At 34.9% G+C, this 21,905-nt stretch overlaps 1 protein-coding gene across 3 annotated transcripts; it reads left to right on the top strand.

Moving 5' to 3' along the window:
• Positions 1 to 5,245: 5,245 nt before the first annotated feature.
• Positions 5,246 to 11,827, top strand: LOC122024455. Of its 3 annotated transcripts, XR_006123435.1 has the most exons (10): positions 5,246 to 5,521; positions 5,850 to 5,905; positions 5,981 to 6,105; positions 7,583 to 7,742; positions 7,893 to 8,326; positions 8,446 to 8,955; positions 9,557 to 9,638; positions 10,333 to 10,492; positions 11,396 to 11,554; positions 11,675 to 11,827. XR_006123435.1 is itself a non-coding variant. In XM_042583088.1 (9 exons), exons 1-8 carry the CDS (start codon positions 5,453 to 5,455, stop codon positions 10,475 to 10,477), a joined length of 1,581 nt encoding a protein of 526 aa, XP_042439022.1. In that variant the 5' UTR covers positions 5,246 to 5,452; the 3' UTR covers positions 10,478 to 10,492; positions 11,353 to 11,633. The 3 variants fall into 3 exon arrangements, 2 of the variants coding, with proteins under 2 accessions (XP_042439022.1, XP_042439021.1); XM_042583088.1 differs by lacking the exon at positions 11,675 to 11,827 and having other exon boundaries at positions 11,353 to 11,633; XM_042583087.1 differs by lacking the exon at positions 11,675 to 11,827 and having other exon boundaries at positions 11,396 to 11,633.
• Positions 11,828 to 21,905: the final 10,078 nt, after the last annotated feature.

Genomic DNA, 21,905 nt, shown 5'->3' on the forward strand with positions numbered 1-21,905 from the left:
AGGCATGTGTGTAATCATAAATTGTTATCATAAATTATGTATTTCGATGCTAAATATGTAAATTAAATTCATTATTGAAAAATAAATCAGTTTATTATTTTTTTGTCTAGCCATTTTATTAAGATGAGGGATAATTGATACAATGCTAGAGTATTTAGGATTTAGAGTTTATTATTTACCATTTAGTTTATAAGGTGAAATAGATTATTTTTTTATGTTATAACAACTATTGAGTAACTACTACATACTTGTAGTTAAATTTCTAAATCCTAAAACTTTTAATTCTAAATTTTAAACTTCATTATTATATCAAAATATTTTTTACTGATTTGATCAAAATTATTTAAATTTTATTAAAATCACTTTAAATTAATGGAAAACACTTTAAAATAGTTATAGAAGCTGCCAAGTGACTATTGCAATACTACAACAAATATTGTATTAGATGTAACATGTTGTAGCAAGTACAAAATAACTTCCAACATAATAATTAGTTGTAGTTAGTACAATAACGTTGAAAATAAAGAATAACATTGTAGTAATTACTCGTTAATTTCTATACGTTGTAATAGCTACCGTAGCTGCTGTAACAATGTTGTAATATAATATATTAAAGGAATAAAATATTTGATGGATGCCCTTTTGATTTTTTTAGAAAAGATATGTCCATTTGATATTTCTTTTATTTTGGGATTTTGTTTTGATTTTTTGGTTATAAAATTTTAGTCAAGTGATAATCTCTAAATTGTATCTCTCTTCAAACTTTTCTTCTATAGTTAATAGATATGCTATTATTGGGGGTGATATGCTGCCTACCCTGTGTCTACGATGGCATCCTAAGAGTGAGCATCCACATAGTCACAACTAGAGAAGGAGGCAGGGGTGGCGGTGGCCTCAGACACCTACTCCACCTGTTCACTCACTTAATTTTTAATACAAAATTATTTATTGTCCCCTTAGTTTTTAATGTAAAATTTAAATAATTTTTTCTTACAAATAATTTTTTTAAAAAAAATAATAAAAAAGTGACTGTGAATGCTTGAATTCCAAAATTGGAAACCCTAAGCCCCAAGCTATAATTGAATTCTGAAGTGGTGAGAAGGAAAAAAAAAGCCCTAGATCAAATTTCTCCTCTCAAATTTCTGAAGTTATAGTTTCAAAGTCCCATGGAAGTGGTGATCAAAGAATAAAGAGAAGTCGAAAGCCCTTAAATTTATAATCTCTATTTCTTAAACTTGTGGAGTTACAATTTCAAAGTCCGATGGATAAAAGAGGCGATTGAAGAACAAAGAGAAGTTGAAAGCCCTAAATCAAAATTTTCATCTCTATTTCTCAAATTCCTAGAGTTACAATTTCAAAATTCTATGGATAATAGTGGAGATTGAAGAACACAGGGAGACAAGGAGGCTAGAACCCTTAGATCAAAGTTTTCGTCTCTATTTCTCAAATTCTTGGAGTTGCAATTCAATACCACCTTCATCATGGATTCTTCATAAGCTCAATATGCCCCCAGGATATAGTGCAGACGATGAGGGCATGCCATCTCTAATGTAATGGCCAGGAGTTGATTATTAGAAATTAACGGCCTAGGGTTTATCCTACCATACGTCTAATGTCTGTGTACCAACATTTACCTCCATCTATATCCGTAGGATTGATACTAAGGGGGTCGTTAATGTAGCGGATCTACATTTTTTTCATAAGCTCAGTAAGTTTTATGTTTTATCAATATAACTGTTTATTATATATGTGATATTTTCTATACCAATTGATTACTTATCAATATTTTTCATATAGATTCATTATAAGTAAGAAAAAAAATGATTTCTACTTCAAGAAAAGGTCTTCAGAAGATAGTTCTTCTAATTTTGTTCGTGGCAATATTCAATCCAAGGTTCTCAATCTTATCAAAGATAAAGCTCTAACTATAGAACTTTTTCTAACTAAGTTTCAAAAGATTGATAAAGATGATGATATTGCTATTAAACGAGATCTTGGTTTACGTAAATCCATATGGAATTATCAGTTTAAGAAAAGAGATGAGATTAGGAGTGCTTATTTGATTGTTAGTCATATAATTCTCTTAAATCTATTGATAAAAATCAAAGAAAATTTTTACATGCTTGGTATAAGTTATTTCCTGATTTGTTGGAATATTCTTCGGTAAAAATGTAGCTTATTGTCTTCCATGCTTTCTTTTTATTAAGCCAAACACACATTTGGGTTCGAATGCATTTATTATTGATGGATTTCAATCTTGGAAAAAAAAGTGAATGGTAAAGATTGTTCATTTGTGACTTATGAAGGGATTGGTTCTAATTCTTCACACAAAAAGCTATGAAAAGTTCCTATGATTTGATGAACTCATTGCAACATATTCATACAATTATGGAGAAACAATCTTTGGAGTTAGTTGTAAAAAATCATTTATAACTTAAAGTTTCAATTAATGCTGTAAAGTTATGTGCATTCCAATGATTATCTTTTAGAGCTCATGATGAATCTCGAGACTCACATAATTGTGACAATTTTATATAAATCATAAAACATACAACTTCTTATAATGGTGATGTAAAATCTATTGTTCTAGAAAATAAACCTCAAAATGCTTCTTATACTTCTTCGTAAATTCAGAGAGAGATTTTATCACTATATGCAAGTAGAATTCAAAGGTTCAGAAGAAATTGGTAATGTTGAGATGAGTCAAAAAGAGAGCAAATGACTATTTTTTAAGATTTATTGATAAAGAGGATTTTATTATAGAAATATTCTTTGACATTGTCCATGTGGAAGATACAAAATCAGTTACTTTGAAAAGATAAATTTGTGGTATTCTATCTCACAATAATTTTCTCGTACAAAATATTGAAGGACAAGGTTAAAATGGTACTAGTACTATGCGAGGGGAATGGAATGGTTTGCAAGCTCTCTTTTTGAATAAATGTCCATATGCATATTATGTTTATTGCTTTGCACATCATTTACAACCGACACTGGTAGCAACAATCTAAAGTGTTATTCCTATTGAATATTTCTTTTCACACTTGGTTGTTATAGCGAATTTAGTAGATTCTTCTTCCAAATGCCATAATCAATTGCGAATTGCTCATGTTACTCAAATTGTAGAATTGATATATACTAATGAACTTGAATTTGGAAGAGCAAAAAAAAAAAAAAAAAATCAAATTGGGGCATTACAATATTCAGGAGATACATGATGGGTTTCTCACTTAAGGGCACTTCTTAGTTTGTTTTGTTTGATTCCGTTCTACTTGTTTTACGTGATATCATCAATGACAAAAATAGTTTATCTAGTAGAGCAACAACTGATGGAGTTTATGATATAATGTTATCATTTGAATTTATGTTTATATTGCATTTTGTTCTTGAGTTGTTAGAAATGACTGACGATCTTTGTCAAATTATATAATACAAGTCTCAAGATATTATAAATGCTATGGATGTAGTTGGTATTCAAAAGAACTTAATTAGAAATTTAGCGAGAATGGATAAAATCAATTATTTGACAAGGTGAAGAGATTTTATGATAAACATCTGATAGATATATCAAACATGCAAACTCCTCGTCAATCAAGTAGAGGGTGACTGAGTAAAGAAAATGATACCTCAGAGCATCATTATTGAATTGATATATTCACTAGCACCATAGATTCAATATTACAAGATATGAATTATTGATTTGATGAAAATACAATGGAATTGTTTCGACTTGGATCAGTTTTGGATCTAAGAGATGAATACAAATCATTCAATATCAATTATATTTGTGTACTTGTTGAAAAATTTTATCTGTATAATTTTATAACTCAAGAAAAGTTACATATAAAGTATCAGTTGGAGATTTTTGAGATTGACATTCGACACAATCAGTATTTTCAAAATGTTTCAATACTTTTAGAATTGTGTCAATTATTGTCAAAGATAGGAAAGAAAAAAAAAATTACTATCTTGTATACCATTTGATTAGACTTATTTTTTACTCTTTTAATTTTTATTGCAACTACATAATACAAAACGTGCATTTTCAATTTTCATCTATAAAGATTGTCAAGATGCAATTGAGGAATAAGATGGAAGATGATTTTTTTAGCTACTTCATTGTTGATTTATATTGAAAAAAAATTGCTTGGACATTCAGTGTTCAATTATTGATGAATTTGAGATTATGAAAAAAAACGCAATGTGTGGCATAAAATGGATCAACATAATAAATAAATGGGTAACTAATGATTTTTATATCTATTGTTTTTATCTTACTAATTATATTATAATGATTAAAATAGTTTTTTATCAGTTTTTGCAGCTATTGTTACAGAAGATGCTATGGATGAAAAATTGAAAATTTTAAAATAGTACATGTTACTCCTCTTTTATGTAAATTATTTTAAATTACAGTTTTATTTTGGAATGGTACGTGTGCTCTATTTTCATATAAGTTGCTTTAAATTATAGTTTTATTTTAATATTTTTAATTGCATTAAGTTAAATTATAATTATTTTATTAAAAATTAGAATATACATGTTTAAATAAAAACTAATTATTATTTTAGATATTCATATCAATAAGTATATATATATATATATAATTTGCCTCCCTCTAATAATTTTTTAGCTCCTATTGTGGTCACACCTGCCACCTGAGTAGGTTATCTCTATAGCGCATAATGTCGTGCAGGGGTGGGCAACAGATTGCCCTATGGTAGAAAATAAAAAAATTATTAAGAAAATCTCTCCATTAATGAAATTGATGTAATGACTTAAATCGTGTGAGTTAACTTGTCCCTGACAGTTATTAAGTCTCGTAAGTGATTAATCAGATATCCATACCATTTAGATGGACCTAGGAGAGCATTTCCTAATTTTTTAAAAAAAATGTGATATCCAGGATTAATAGGTTTGAAAAATTAAATATCTAAATTTCAAAAATAAAAATAAGTGGGACATGAGTATGATAACTTATATCATATCCTATTAATTCTTGACATACCTTTTAGAGATTTTTTTTTTGAGTAGTACAAATACCTTTTAAATTGATTAATACGTCCTTTAAATTGGCTTCTTAACATAAAATAATTTAAGGTTAGATAAAAATAAATTTTCTTCTTTTTTGCTTATGATTGTCTTCAAAGATATACTACTATTTTATGACTCAAAATAAAAAACTAAAAAAAAAACCGTATGAACTAGTAAAATATGCTAAAACTCTTATCATCAATTCCTAAAAACAGAACCCTATTTGAGATCGTCCATCTCTCCCAAAACAAAGGCACCGTACAATTCCATTAAGCATCTCTCCCGTATCCATTTGGCGTAGAAAAGGCGGGAAACGGAGCCCTCGGCGCGGGAATTTCGTCTTGCTTCCTTCGTTTCCCTTTACTGACCGCGTCCTACATCCTAGGTCTCAGTTTAGGGCTTTTCTCGCTCGAACGCGATGACGGCTGCCGGAACCCTAGATCTCTTCCCACAGGTCCAGACACTCGTCCTCGACAAGCTTCAAGTGGTAATTCGATGAGCAAACTCCAGCACTTTCTTTTAACGTGGCGGTGTGTTGATTTAATGCACGCACGATACAATTGGGGAACTGCTTGTATTATGCACTTCTCCCACCGCAATATCTCTTTTAGCTTAATCGAAGAGGCCCGTTGCATCTCTCTGAATCGTTAATAAATGGATTTTTTTTCAGAGTCTTTTATGTTAATTATTCTCTCTTTTATGTCTTATCACCTCACTTAACTTGCATTTAACAAATATAATGGAAATACCGGTACTTTTGATGATGAAAAATCTGACGACTTCGTTGTAACGTTCGTTTCATCATGGTTTCTCAGGTTTCCTACAAGTGGCTTAGTCGCAACTTTTCGGTGTCATCAAATGATGCAAAGAGGTATTTGATTTACTAATGTAATATTGGTAGGGACTTGTTATGATATAGTTAACTGACCGCGTTAGATTCATTTAGGTTGCTTCAAGAGTTTGTGGAAAAGCATTGTGATGAGCTGGAGGTGATATACACTGTGTCTGGATGGTCGAAGAATGACCCTCAAACCTATTGTGTAAAACTAGCTTCAAAGCATAAGCTGCAAGGTTACTTATTATAAATGTTCTATATTTTATTCTTCTTTATTGTATCTATAACGGTCACTTGCATGTCTGTTTTTGACAGTTCTTAATATGAAAACTTAATCGATAGCCTTGTTTCTTTTACATTATTTAATTTTTTTTTGCCTTCTTTTCAAATATGCAGCCACTTCATTCTTGCTATGAGAAATTTATCTTTTGAAAAAATTATTCCATTTGTCGAGATGTATAACATTTGTAAGGGCTTATTTGTTTACCCTTTGAAAATCTTTTTCTAATAATATGTTTCAGAATATATAACAAATTATTAAATACTTAAAATATCTATATTTTCCATGAACTTGAAATTTGATTTATCTACTTACAAGTATACATTTCATGTTCGTGCAAATGATTAACAAATGAATATTGATTGTAGTAGAATATTTGCAAATTTCTTATGTATATGAAATGAAACTTAAAGGTCGAATGACAAATATCAATGATTTAATAGGGATATCCATTTAAGTTTATCTCTTTGATAAAATCTGTATGTGGTATGCTACATTACTTTGTTCTTTACTTCAAGTAATTTATTAGTGTATTCTTATTAACAACTTATCATAACTCATCATCATTATCAGGTTATTTCATTGGTCATCTGAGACTAAACAATTAATGTTGCTTTAGCATTATTGAATTTTCAAATAGAAAGTCTAAATTGATAAGGCTGCAGAAAACAAATTTATTTATTTATATTCAGTTTTTCCAGTGGTACCATGAATTTTCAACTCATGTGCTTTTGTCGCTTTTGTTCTATTTCTGAAATTTTGATGTCCACTCTCCTGAGACTTAGTTGTATCCTAGACAGTTGGATACAATTGGCTAGGTTGCCTTATCTATGTCAAGACAAATCAGTGATATCTAGGTTAGCCTTTTTTGAGTCATTTCTTTTACCTATATTCTTTATGAATATCTAAGGTTCTCTAGGTGTGGTTATTCATCAATTTCATCAATTTAAGGCTGTTTGAAGAAAGTGATCATCGATAATAACAAATGGGAGCAATAAGAAAAGGAATGAATCTAAATCATTTAGGCATGATATTGCTTATTATGTTTCTTGTACAATTTTTGTTGGCAGCTAATTTTAACTTTGGACCTCTAAAAAATGTTCTCGCTTTCCTTAGAAGACAAATCTTTTTTACTCTCTGATGTCTAAGATAAATTCTTTTCACATCATAAATATCACATTTATAGTATCCAAAGAATAGAATTGTTGAAAAAGATATTGGTATTATCTTAATTTAAATGACATTTACTTAGGAAAACAATGAGCAAGCTCTCTTCAACAACTTGATAGCATTACTTTTAGTAAGAAGATAAATAATTTTTCTAAGCAGATGATGAAAAAAATAAAACAATCATTACATTAATACTGTTTTTTCAGCTTTTATAGAGTCTTGATGTTGAGTCGTTCTAAGAGGAAGTTTTTCATTTATTGCAGACATCAAACATATATTTGAAGAAAATTACTCAGTTCAGGTTTACAGTGTCCAAGCATGCATTCCTAATGATCTTGCAGTTATCTGGAATGCTGAATTTGTGCAGTCAGAAGAACTCTTTAGTCATCCCTCAACTGAAGAGAACTGCTTGAGGGACAACAGGCAGGGCAATCTTTTTTGTCTGCCTTTGTAGATGTGTATTGTTATGCTTGCTTTGTGATTTCATGTATTTTCTATAGGCTTACTCATCTATATATGTATGTAATATTGCACTTTGTCATCCACATCCTTGGTGCAATTTATTCTTTGTAGGTTCAGTGCCATTTCAAACCAGGCTGTCAAACGCACCATTGACAGAAATTATGTTGCTGCTGCTGCACCACGACCCAAGAACGGTATGGCAGAGTCAAAAACTACCAGCTCTATGAAAGTCCAGTCTGTTCAGCCTCTCCAGCATGGTATGCCTGAGAAGTCTAGTATTAGAAATGTAATGCAGGCTGCTACAGTGTCAAGTGGTCAAAATGAGATAAATAGTCTACATGCATCCACCAAGGCTACTGAGCCTGATATTGTTAAAGAGGCTATTCATGGTGGTAATTCTAGCAAAACTAAAGGTCAAAATGAGAAGGGTTCATCAGGGACTACTGGATCACTTGCGAGTCTGTGGACCAATGCTTCAACGAAATCAAAGACTGCTGCTGCTGCTGCTGCTACTGAAATCACCATTAATGCCCCAAATGCTGCTGGTACATGTTGAATTTTTTTTATTTTTTTTGTTAGTCTATTTATATTTAGATTTCCAATCTAGTTTATAATTGCCTGTTTATGTTTTCATCTCATTTTTCCATTTCTTCAATGCAATTAGCTACTGCTGAAGCTCAAATTTGTGCACAAGAAGCCCTGGATGCCGCTAGCAGTGAAGATGAGGCTGATACAACAATTTTCAGGCGAGACACAAATGGATCAAGTGGACGAAAGAGAAGGGTTGTTTTAGATACCTCAGATGATGATGATGAAGATGAAAATGTTGTTAGTCTTGCACCTCCAGATCTACCTAAAAGCAAGCATGTTGCAGATTCCTGTCCTACAAACGGGAGCTTTTTGGAGACAAGAAAATCAAACATTGAAGAGCTGAAAGGGGATGTATTGAAGGAGACACAAGACATCATGGAAAAGAAAGAACCTTTGCCATTATCAAATGGCGATAAAAGTGGAAGCATAACTGCTGGAGGAATCTCTTTAAAACCAAAGATCAATTGCCATAGTCAAGAAGAAGCTGACTGGAATAAGAAGGATGAGCTCCCTCAGTCCACTTCCAGTTTGCCCAAAAGAAGAAAAGTGCTTAAAACTCGAATTGATGATCGAGGGAGAGAAGGTATCCTACCATTTTTGCTTCTTTATTTGGTCTGTTGGTAAAATGTTTGCTAGAAGGAAGATGGTAGAATAGTTTAGTTGTGCTAGTTGGTAAACATAGAATGCAAAATTAATGTTCCTTGGAAAGTCATAGGTGCTGGATCCTATTTTGGTTCTGGCAAATGCAAAAATGTGATTAAAGGTTCATTCATCCAGAAAGATACTAAGACAGACTGATAAGCCACATGCTTCAGAAAGACATTTGAATTTTATCATTAAACTGGATGATGATTACAAAGTTCTTCACTTAGGTAATATTAGCCATTAATTTTAGCAATGATTACAAGTAAAATGTGCTACAGACTGCAGTGCTGAGGAGATGCTGTTTTCTTATTTTTCCTGTTCTGTTCCTTATTAATATTACAATTTGTTGTTAAATTGTGAATTACTTACCAATCACTTGTTTTGTAAAACAATTGTTTATACGGTTCAATCTTCGTTCATTCTATAAAATGTCATGAAGACATGATTATAATTTTTCATTAGTTTTCTGATTATTTCTTCTGCTGCATTTCTGCAACATGGTTGTTTTCTAATTCTTATGCTTGTTAACAATGATACAGTTACTGAGGTTGTTTGGGAGGGAGAAACTCTAGATAATAAAAAATCAGACAAGGATATATCCACAGGTGATGCTGCAAACAGGTAGCTTAGACTTAACCCTTTATTTTTGGTTCCTACATCTGTTTTTTTAGCTTCGCTCAGAAGGAAAGTGTTTCCTATCAAATTAGGATTGAAAAACCTTGATTATTTTATCATGCATGACTTATAAGAAAACTTTGATGTAAGCTTGTATTTGTCTCAAATTGCATTTAAGCTGGTGATGCTGGTCTTCTTTACTAGCGTGACTAGTCTCATTGGTTTGGATTTGGATGATTGTTTTAGGATTTGATAGATATAACTGAATTGTTCATAATCTTATTTTTGTTTATCTTGGTTATAACCTTTGTTACTTGGACTTGGCATATACACAAGCCACCCCCGTGTTGACACAAACTAAAGAGGTATGAGTATGAAAAAAGAGTTTGAGCAACCAATATCATATGCATTATCTTTCAACATTTTTTTTTGTTGAAACTTCTCTAATATTATTTCTTTGAGGTTGGACACTAGGTAAGTGGTTATTCGGTAAGATTAATCCTCCCCCTTTTCCTCCCTCTTCTTGCACTGTTAGTGATGTTCTTCCTCATCTGTTCATTATAGGTGAGCATGGGAAGTAATAAGGCTTATTTAATTTTTGTTGAGCTGATTTAACTGTTTTTCTTAATATTCTACTTTTCGTATATTAGTTCCTCTGCATCTGGAGTTGGCTTAATAACATAATGATTTTTTTATGCAGACCACCTGTGGTTAACAAAGCACAGGCACCAGGAAAGGTTGCTCCAACTCATCCTGGGGGCAAAAATGCCAGCAAGAAATCTGGGAAAGGTGGTCCAAAAGATGCTAAGCAAGGAAATATTTTGTCGTTCTTCAAGAAGGTTTAAGTCCATCCTTTTTAGGTGAGTATTTCAGCAAACTCTGATGTCAGATTAGCATAACTAGTAGTTGTGTTTATAGTTCTATTAATTATGTTCTTCATCAGATATACATAACCAGTAATTGTGTTTATATTTTAGCTGCTTAAGTTTTTTGACAGATTTTTCCATTTGCAATATGATATTTATTGTTAGTTGATGACTTGACCTAGACGAGAGGGCAACCTGAAAATGATTTTTGCAAATCTCAAAGGGAATTTTGTATAAAAAGGAGTCAGATATGAAATTTTCTCTGAAATAAAATACAAATGAGTGCTATGCACAGTTTTTTTTTTTTTTTTTCCATCAATGAATATGCTGTTGTATATAAAAAATGCAACTTAAACTAACTAATGACCTATACTATAATTTATTTAAATAGTATGCCAGTCTAAAATTCTTAATCACTTCCTCGGTAAGTTTGTTGAAACACTAGTAATCCACATGGAACATAACCATCTGTAAGGTACTTAATAGTTCTATCTCTGGTAAACATAACCATCTATAAACATGAATATTTTTGTGTTGACATTATTTTCAGTAAAATAGTTGGTGTGCCCTAAGTCAATGGTAATATTTTCACATATTGAATTTTCGGTATCCAGCATTAACATGACGCTTTGATGCGAATGAAGTGGGAAAGTTCATTTATTTTTTCCAATGCAGCTTTTTATCCTTACTGTTGATAGGATATCATGTTAGGTGATTTCAATTGCATTTTTGCTTTTGAATTATATTATCAAAACACTAAGAAGAAAATTGAAGGATCCAAGAAAGTTTACACCCATGTCCTAGATTATCTTTACACTGTCGATTAATCGCATGCTTATTTTGGTACTCGGAAGTGCTAGAGATGCAGATTGAAGATTGCAGTTACTTATATTACAGGAATTGTTCCACCAAAAGCAGTATGAAAAGTTCATCTTCATCTTTGAGGGATTCGGGAAGGCAAGCTTCTTCATGTTACCAAAACTTTGCCTGCCCTTTCACGCACTTTAATTGTGTAGAGAGTTGGGTCCACAATTGCGGTTCACTTGTAAAATTATGGTATGATATGCAAATCTAGATTTTTGAATAGCTTATATCTAACACCTCTGATTCAGTTAAAGCACAATTTATGGTCTGAGTGATGATGCTCCTTTTGAAATGCCTTTGCTTGGTTAATAGTGTGCGTGATCCTGTTTCAAGAAACTGGAATTTATGCCCTGTTGTAGCACGCTTGGCCTGAAACACTGGCGATTGCTTAACATCCACATCACTTGTTTGGCCTGTCTAAAGCAGGAAGTAGACATCAATTTTGGTGCTGAAAGACGGCTTGCTGTTCCATCAATAGCCGAGTCATGATAAGGTATTCAGAATTTCCTTTTGACGTAACATTTACAATGAAGGAAAGGTGGCACAAGCGTGAAAGAAGAGCAAATAAATTCCCACACGCTTGGCTTCAAATGTCAACATAAAAATCTTTTTATCTGCCCATCTTTGCTTGCCCCACTGACCCTCTAATTCCACAGCTCTCATCGGTTCATGTCATTAACAAGTGAGGTTTGGAAAGTTAGGGGAGTTTCGGATGGAAACGCCATGATGGTGGTTTCTCCTCGCCAATTCCAACGAGATCACAGAGTCAAATAGATTTATCTTAATCAACTGTAGAGTAATCATACTTTCTTGCTCCTGGTCATTTACGTTAGCAGTGGAAGATATTCGAGTTAAGACTAATACATTTCATAATTAGTGATGTATGATAGTGACTTTAGCCTATCTGTTACCTCCTCATCTACCTTTGCAAGGACATATAGCTTAGCAAAATGAATAGAATGCAAGTGAGCACAACACATGGTGCTCCAAGAAGAAGTGTGCTGAAATATGTAGCGCTGCAGTGGTTGATCATGCATGAACACAGAAACATAAGAGACAATTGTTAGGAGAAGTTTGGCTAAAATTGAGTGCTTTGGTGCATCAGATTAGCACTTTTTAACTTTTATGGGATGATTGTTTTATATTTTAAGCACATGATGTCAAGCAGGTCTTCGGCCAACACCTCTGATTAAATCGACGAGGCACATTTTTTGCTTTGTGATGAGCATCAGAGCCGTTATTATCTCCAAATAGGGTAGAGGGTGGTGGAATAGCATTAGAACATGTATAATCTGGCTTCGAGAGGGAACTTCAGTTTAAGAAGAATGCTCAAGTAAGAAACAAGAATGATAGATTTAATCGTTGATCTAAGAATATTGAATTGATGGATCATCGATTATGAGCATTTTTTAATTTATTCTACTTGTAAATGGAAAATTTTTATGAGCAGAATTAGTTATGCTAGGATTAATTGACGTAAACTGGTTATGTTAGGATTAATTGACGAAAATTGACTATCTAATATCAACTAAAAAAAAGAAAAATTTTATTTTATTTTAGTAGAACTGATTAATTTTTGGACTGGTGACACTGAAAAGTTAGATGGCTAAATTATTATAAAAATTAGATTTAATATTTTAAAAGGATTTTAATAAATTTACATATTAATTATATTTTGATAAAAACACGATGGCTCTTGTCGCTTCCACCCATGTACTTCGCTGACATGACATGATAAAATGTCACAAGTGATACTCCATTTGTAATAGAAGTTGATAAAAATTATAAAGTGATTAACTTTTACTTTACTTTAAAAAAAGATTATACTACATTTCAAATTCTTTAAAGCGTACGTAAATTTAAGAAAGAAACTGCGTAATTGCCTGAACTAAATCTATGAATCAACTCTTTTGCCTCCAAAAATAATTTATATACATTTAAAATTTATTCATACTGTCGTTAGGAGAACGCTTGAATCATACCTGATGCCATGCTGATGCTAATATATATATAGTAAAAAAAACAAGTGTTTTCTTTTGGCAATAGCAATGGAGGCTTCCTCTGTCTGTAACAGTAGTTTCATTCCATTTTCATAGACCATCAGCAAAGTAAATGGTGATCTTGCTCATCTCGAATGTCCCTCGTCGCCAGAGAGGTAAATTATGGTACCAAACGGATTTCTAACTAAATCCCTTTTATCTAATGAGTCAACTTTACCACCAGACTATACCCCTAAGAGCCATTCCATTTCCACCAGGATCATACACCACTCTCAACTCCCTCGCTCCTTGTATTTAAACCTCCTCCACACCACCGCCTACGTCCATCACAGGCACGGTCATGACATGGCTACCATCTTCCTTCGTCACTCCCCGGATCTCCGCCTTAAACTGGAGGCGTTCCTCTTCTTCCTCTTCCTCCTCCTATGCACCTCGGACGTGTCCTCCACCCGCCCGCGCCCTGCAGCCTCCCTCTCGCCCGAAGAAGCTGCTCCCCTGCAGGCTCAGCAGCTAATCATGGCCGAGGCGGCGGCCGACGCCTTCCATGTGTTCGTCAGGAATAACCGCATCCCGCCGTCGGGCCCCAGCAACAAAGGCCACAGCGCGCCGCGCCGCCATCTGCTGTACCTGTAAAGGCCAAGCCCCCGGAAGCAGGGCAGGCTAATCAAATCATCTAATAAAATAAAATAAAATAAAAAACAAAAATGTGCCTTCCTGTTCCGTCGTCTCTGCTTGCTCTTATCTCGTTTAATTTGCAGAATTTTTGGGGCAGAGATTTGTAATTCGATCGGTGTAAACATTGAGTTTTGAACAACTAATATAATGCATTCTTCAGCCGCCATTGCTTCGATCAGTTCGTCGATCGTGTTTTCTTTTTGCTCGTACAAGTACGCCGCGCGCGTCTCTCTCTGTTCGACGAAACCTTCAGGAAATGCTTAAAAACTGCCAACAAGAATTAAATCCCCATACACTAGAAACCGTTGTGTTGAGAAATGTTAAAACAAACAAAATTTAAAACTCTGCTGAACAATATCAGTGAAAGAGAAGAACTACATTTCTCAACGATGTAAGATCCATCGATTGAAACATCATTTCTCTTTTAGATTAATCATGCTGAGCTACAATTCAGTCACTTAAGATCTACTACGTGACCAACAATCCACGCACGGCATCTCACTCGATCACTTCAGCAGACACGCTTGTTTGTCCCTTTCACGGAACTCAGATCAAGAAACTCGCAACCTGTTCTTCTTGTTGCAGAGCCAGAGCCAGAGCCTTGAGCCAACACCCAATTACTGCACACACTTGTGTGTTTGTAGTTTGTCAAATCTAATAATGATTTGTCGTCCGACATGGCGCCGCTTTTGTCCCCTAGTTGTGGCCTCCAATCATCATTGTCGGACGCCATTAAATGACCTCTTTCAAAAAGACACCTCAAAGTTTAACTTCTTTCAAAACACCCTCAGAAGTTTCATAATCGCTCATGGTTGCTCTGAAAATTCCTTTTCGAGTTTGTTTTTCTTTTTGTTTTATCAACCAGGAGTATGCGAATCATGGGACTTTGAGGTGCAATATAAAATATATCGACCGGGGGATGACTGATGAGGAGGGGTTTGAAATGGCGAGCGGTGTGGTCGGTTCTTTTGGCTGCAGGGGTGGCGTGTTCGGGGTACTTCGCTGGCCGGGGCAGTGGCGGTCGAGTCATCGAGGGGCGGTGGGGCGGCAGCTGGGATTTAATGCGATGTTTGGTGAGACATTCGGGCGAGCAGGTGGTGGGCGACGCGGAGCGGACGTGATCGATCAGCTCGATGGAAGCCAACATGGTGGAGTCGCGCGTCGTCGATGAGCACGTCGTGCCACGGAAAGCGACGGCAGACTTAATCGATGGGGATGATGACGATCCGGTTTCGGCAACCAGCATGATGACGCCAAATCGATCGAGCACAAAAAATATTATTATTTTTGGATGACTGTCCCCGCAAATCTGTCGGGTGCGACTCTATCAAACTGGACTAGAACTAAATGGTACGACCGAACCAGAAGGACCCGAAGCAAAGAAGACGGATTCGAACTCGAACTGCGTCAATTTCCAACAATAAATAATTGTATAATCTCTGAAAGACTGCACTTATCCGTTCTCAATCCACACGAGACCTCAATTCTTCTTTTATCTCCACCTTCTATAAATTAAATGACTAACACGTCACTTGTTATGGTCTAGACACTTCTACCGATCACAACTTATTTAATTATATTGTGAAGAAAATAATGGTGCATCGCGATAACAGCGAATTTGAGAAAGTAAAAAAGATTTAAAGTTGAAAATTCAAATTATTAGGTATAGAGTGTGGAAGCCCTGAGTCGGATGGTACGGAAAGTCCTATATTCAATTCAATTTAACCATACAGTCACACTCTAGTAGCTGACACAAAAGCGTTTTCCAATATTTTTTATAAATAGGTGTTGGAGATAAAGAATGCCTATTCTTTAAATGTCCATCTATCTATCGCGGATTTATAGAAGATGATAAAAATATGATTATACATGAGACATGAGATGTTCAACTACCAACGGATAGAGATGGACAGCTACTGTCCAAGGTATATAAGACCGTACTTTGTCTTCTTTCATCCAACTTGTATGGAGAGAAGGTAAATAGTATAGGAGTATGCAGATTCGATTCATATATACAGGACATTAAAAATGTATTCGGATAGGATAATTTTGTCCGGATCATGATATATATACTCTAAAGAAAGTTGATCGTTAACTTTTCTAAGGACCAACCCTTTAGGATATATAAAGTTATGCATTAATCCGGTGAGTGTAGTGTGCTATATATGGAGCTTAGTTGGAGGATTAATTAAAACGTTTCCGTTGGAAGAAAGAGGGATGCATATCATAAGTGTGATCCTTGCAGGAGAACGAGCCACATGACTAAGTTGTGACGTATATTCAAAGTGAGTGAGTGGAGTGCACTACGGTCATATATATAAATTAGAAGATTGAAAGGTTGACATTAGTTGAAGGATATCGGTGATGAGCATGCAGATGACAACGAACGTTGTGACTCTTGAAATGGTTATCCTTGAGTGTAGTGCATGCACTAGGAACCTTAATTAGTGGAGGAGTCAATGGTAATTGGATTGGTTCGAGCTAGCCCTTAATTAATATATCAAAGTATATATATATATATATATATATATATATATATATATATATATACACATAACGAAGGCAATAAGCTAGCTAATAAATTTTTATTTAACTGGTACATGCAGGATTAACTAACAAAGTAATATATAACAGAGTATATATCTGTGCCTGTAATGCACAAAAACAAACTTCGTATAAGCAAATTAATGGCCGATTCCCGGGCTGGGCACAGATTCCAGCAACCTCTCAGTACTGTCTCCGTGGTGCAAGCTGAATCCGCCCACTCCATTGCCGCCTTCGCCCGGAGAAGATGGAGGGAAACTGGCCCTGGGGAGCATGCTCAAGACCGAAGCAGCTCCACCACTATTACTACTGTTTCTGTCAGTACTACTCTTCCTACCCTGCGGCTCATCGAGGAGCTTTCTCGCCTGCAGAAATGGCGCAGAGGAGAGCAGAAGGACGAGGAGCAGAGCGCGAGCGACGGATGCTTTGCTGAGAGAGTCCATCCGATCGATTATTGACTGATTTGTGAAGTAATTGTGAGGAAGCAGAGGAAGGGGAAGTGGCCGTTCTTATAGACAGACTTATAGTGGAAGGTGGTGGCTTAATTTGCTTGTCCTTCCTAAGTGGACGAGTGATCAGACAAGGAGGCGTGGCAGCGAAGTCGATCTGTGATCTACAGTTACGGATATGCAACACATGCATGTTTTTTTTATCCATTCAAAAAGTTCAGACGAAAAGTCAAAGGAAGTTCTCCGTCGGCATCGATCTTGTTTCCTGGCAACTTCATCAACCAAATTAAATCTTTCGCTCGATCGCCTAGCCTTCGCTTAATTTGAAGACCATCTGCAGATGGCTGGTCGATCTTGCGTTTGGTTCAATGAGTTCTTAGTGTTCTTCTAGTACTAAAAAATATTATATGTGAATGTTAGGAATGCCATTAAAAAATTATTATATGTAAATTAGGTAAAACAATATCTACATTTAAAATTGGAAATTATTATGGATAAGGAATAAGTTCATATGTTTAGGTGTTTTTAGATTTATCTAAACAAAGTGTTGGTTTGGGATCTTTGAGTTATCCTCGTGCCAAATTGAAAATGAGATTGTTTTTTTATTGGGAGTACTGAAAATGATAAAGTTAAATATATCTCCTCTCCTGTTAATTAGTGTCATTTTACATATTTAAAACTTCCAAACGCAAGTTTTTTTTTTTAAAAAAAAAAAAATCTTAAGCATGCACTTTCCGAAAGGCAATAATCCAAGAACTCTATTTCAAATTGAAATAGAAGATTGTCTTCCACTGTATGTGTCTAAATGAAGCCTCTCCGCATGCTGAAGATGTCTGTATAAAGCTTTCTGATTACTTCACCTACCAACTGAATGTTTGACCTAATGAGCTACTAATGATCGCTTGGAAACTGAAGGACAGACATCCACTAGCTTTAATTTTTTTTTGTGTTCCCAGGCAAGGGGAGATGGCAGGTGTAGACATAAGAAATTGGCAGAAAGGGAGTTGCTGGCAAAATATAAAATTAATCGGATAGAAAAAAATAAAAAAAATCTAGAAGTGTAATAATCTCTATTTGGTTCTGAGTGGAGTGCTTTAGATTTGTCAAATACTTCTATTCAAAATTATTTAATTTTTAAAAAATTTAAAAAATAATATTTAAAAGATGCTTGCAACAACACTTTTAGTAACCTTAAAAATCAATTGGACGTTATTCTACTTGATTATTAATTAGAAATAGGTTGATTATTTAATTACTAATTGATGGTATCTTTTTCTATAGGCTTAGGCTCCTTTTTTTTCGGGCTCCTCCTTCCAAGAAAGCTAAATCAGCTTCTCCACTCCCAAAATATCCCACCCTAAGAGGTGACACAGGCTTGGGCCAACATGCTAATACGACCTTTCTGATATTTAAGTCAGTCATTGATCCAAGAAAAGGAAGAAGAAGAAGAAGAAGAAAGCTTGGTGGAAAATAGCTGTCATCACTTGTTAGAATAAGAAAATCATCGTACCTATGACCTACCCCTCTTAGTGCTTATATAGTTAGGAACGAATGACCACGTCAGATATTCCATGCTTCTCCACTTCTTCTCATATGAGTCAGTGAAGGAACCGCCTCTGACAACCGTTACTTACTATTCCATCCATTAATTACCACATATTGGAAGGAAGGCTTTTAGAGAACCAGATCTAACATCCACTATTGGGTTCATCATTCAGTAATCTCCACATATTGATAGAAAGATATCTATGAGACCAGACATGACATCCACTATTGACTTCTTCATTCACTGATTGTCATATATTGGGAGGAAGGTATCTGGGAGACCATATATGTCACCCACTACTCTTCTATCCACTCGAAAGATGTCACATTCTTCTAACTAGAAGCTTTAAAAACTAATACTTGATATAAGCTGATTCAGGTGATCGATAGAAGTTGGTCTTTATGCTCGGTAGAAGTTGATCCTTATACTCGATGGAAACTGATTTGTATACTCGGTGGCACAAAATCCTTATGCTCAATGACTATCAATCCTTATTCTCAGTGTGTTGGGAATACAATCAAAATTTCACATTGAAAAGATCATGAGTTTATAAGATAGAAGATATCTCTATTGGTATGAGATCTTTTTAGTAGAGCCCAAAAATAAATTCAATGAGAACTTAGGTTCAAAGCGGACAATATCATACAATTATGGAGATATATAAATTCTTTGGATCTTAACAAGTGATATCAGAGTCATGGTCCAGATCGAGTCATGTGGGTAGAATAGTGACATTAAACGATGGAGGTGGGGGCTCTCAAAGGAGTGAACTCTAAGCGAAAAGTTCAAGCAGATCAAGGGTAACCAAATGCTTAGCGAAAATCCTAAGGAGTGAACCCTAGATGGTGAAAAAGTCTTAGAGGAGAGGAGTGACCTCGATTAACTGGATACTTGAGGGGAGACCCAGAGTATGTCAACAGTGACCAGATGATTAAGGGGAGGTCCGAAGCAATTCAAAATTGATCAGATGCTTGAGAGGAGACCTGAACCCTCAGAATAATGGTGGTTATTCGTTTAATGGGAGGATTGTTAAGAATATAATCACAGTTCTATATTAGAAATATATGAAAAAGAGTATAAGTTTATAAAATGGAAGACATCTTCATTGATATGATACCTTTTGGGTAGAGTTCAAAAATAAATCCATGAGGGCTTAAGCTCAAAGTAGATAATATCATATAATTGTAGAGATATATGAATTCTTTTGGTTATAATACGGTAGAGGTTGATCTTATTGCTCGGTGGAACTTAATCCTAATGCTCGATGGGAGATGGTCTAATTGCTTGGTGGAACTAAATCTTGATGCTCAGTGGGAGCTTGTCTTACTGTTTAATGGAACTCAATCCTGATGCTTGGTGGGACTCAATCCTTGTGCCCAATGACACTTGCTCCTCTTCTCATTATGCCAGCTACATGTAAGACTGTTGGAGGCTGGCTAGAGGGAGGTGAATAACCCTTACAAATAAAAAGAACATTTCTCGAATTTACGGCTTAATTAATCTAACACTTGCATAAATAAAATAAATGATTGAAAGAAAAGAGGCACGAAAGGGTTACTTGGTTACAACCGGGGAGGTTGTTAATCCAAGGAAGTTGGAGCTTAGTAAACAATCTCCTTTAGGTGGAGAAGACTCTTGCAGCAGTTGAAGAACTCAATTACAGAACAAAACAAAACAAAACAAAACTAGAATGAATCATAAGTGTTGTTCTGAACCTCTTGGACCAGGGCTGTATTTATAACCCTGATCGGGGCAGCTGGAAGGGTTCCAGGCGCCTGGAATGGGATAAATTCTATCCCCAATGTAACTATTAAACACCACGTCGATTTGGGTAAAGTTTGGATTCCGATCGCCCGGATTGTCCGACGCTCGGGACTGGTTTCGAGCGCCCGGACCAGGAAAGTCAACACAGTTGCCTTTTTTCGTCAGGGTCTTCTGGTTCGCTTCCGCTCGCCTCGGTCTGGGTCTTCCGCTTCGGCTCCGTTGCTTGGGTGATTTTGGCCATCCAAAATAGGGCTCACCCGAACCCAACTTCCAGCCTTCTCGAGCAATCTTCCGCTCCGGCTTCTTGTCCCTTGGAAACGCCGCACACCTCATTTTCATTCGTCTGTGTACTCTTTCACAGCACCTCGTCCCTCAAACGCATCGAGCCCGTTGGCTCTCTCCCGTGCCGTCCTTCTCGCTAGCTGCGTATTTTGCTCGACTTCCTGTACTTCTAAGTTCCTTCACACTTAAACACAAGGTTAAATCCAACAGGACCTAACCTAATTTGCTTGATCACATCAAAACTACCTTGGGGTTCCAACAATCTCTCCCTTTTTGGTGTGAGCAATTCAAGTTAAGTTAGGGTAAACCAACATAAGGTAAAATTAATAAATTTGCTATTAATTTTAAGCTACTTCTCCCTAGACTTAATTTTTTCTTCTCCTCCTTTGATCACATAAAAAAATGGGTACCTCAAAAGTCTAAGGGAAAAAAATTGAGTTGATAAAGTTTTCAAAAACTTTGAGATAGATAATTTTTAAAAACTTTAAGTTTTGGGGAAAAAACTTCTAAGTTAAAAAATGCAAGAAAAGAATGTTTAAGTAATTTTAACAACTATTTAAAGCATTATTAATCACAAGTAAATGTTTTATCAGTTAGTCAATTAAATATTTTATTTCATTAATTGACTTCCAGGCTACGGTGAGACACTAGGCCTTCTTAGTTATTGGAACCACTTTCTAGACAAAGTCTCTTAAGGAAATCAAACATTTAATCTACTTTCTGAAAGCCCTAAATTTAAATATCTAATTCAAATATGATTTTGGAACCCAATATAGGTTCCTTCCAATTGGATTAATCAGAAATTTCTTAGGTACATATTTTCTTGATAGTTTTTTGATTTTTTCCATATGAAATCTATGATGCCAATTTAAATCATTATATCTTTTAATATGTGTGCATGTACAATTTTTCAGCTCTTCTATTCCTGTTTTCAATTTTTCATTTTCCAATTTCACTTTTTCAAAATCTTCTAATCAACAAGAAATAGCTAATGTTGATTTTAACTCCTTATTTTCTGCTTCTAATTTATGAGATGTTTTAGTCAGAAACTTTATAAATTTAAATAGCTTATTAGGCAGCAAGGATCGTACTTGACTTACCTTGTCGATTTCATCATCTGAGACTCCTCCTGTAGAGTTGCTCTATTTTGATGTCGCTCTCCCTTCATTAATACTCTCGATGCTCATTACGGAAGAGCTTGCTTCATCCTCTTTGTCTTGATGACTCGCCATCAGTGCGATTCCGACGTAGGCCTCGATTTTTGATTCTGACGAGGTTTCGTC

This window comes from Zingiber officinale, chromosome 9B (assembly GCF_018446385.1).
Source record: "Zingiber officinale cultivar Zhangliang chromosome 9B, Zo_v1.1, whole genome shotgun sequence".
Classification (NCBI taxonomy): Eukaryota; Viridiplantae; Streptophyta; class Magnoliopsida; order Zingiberales; family Zingiberaceae; genus Zingiber; species Zingiber officinale.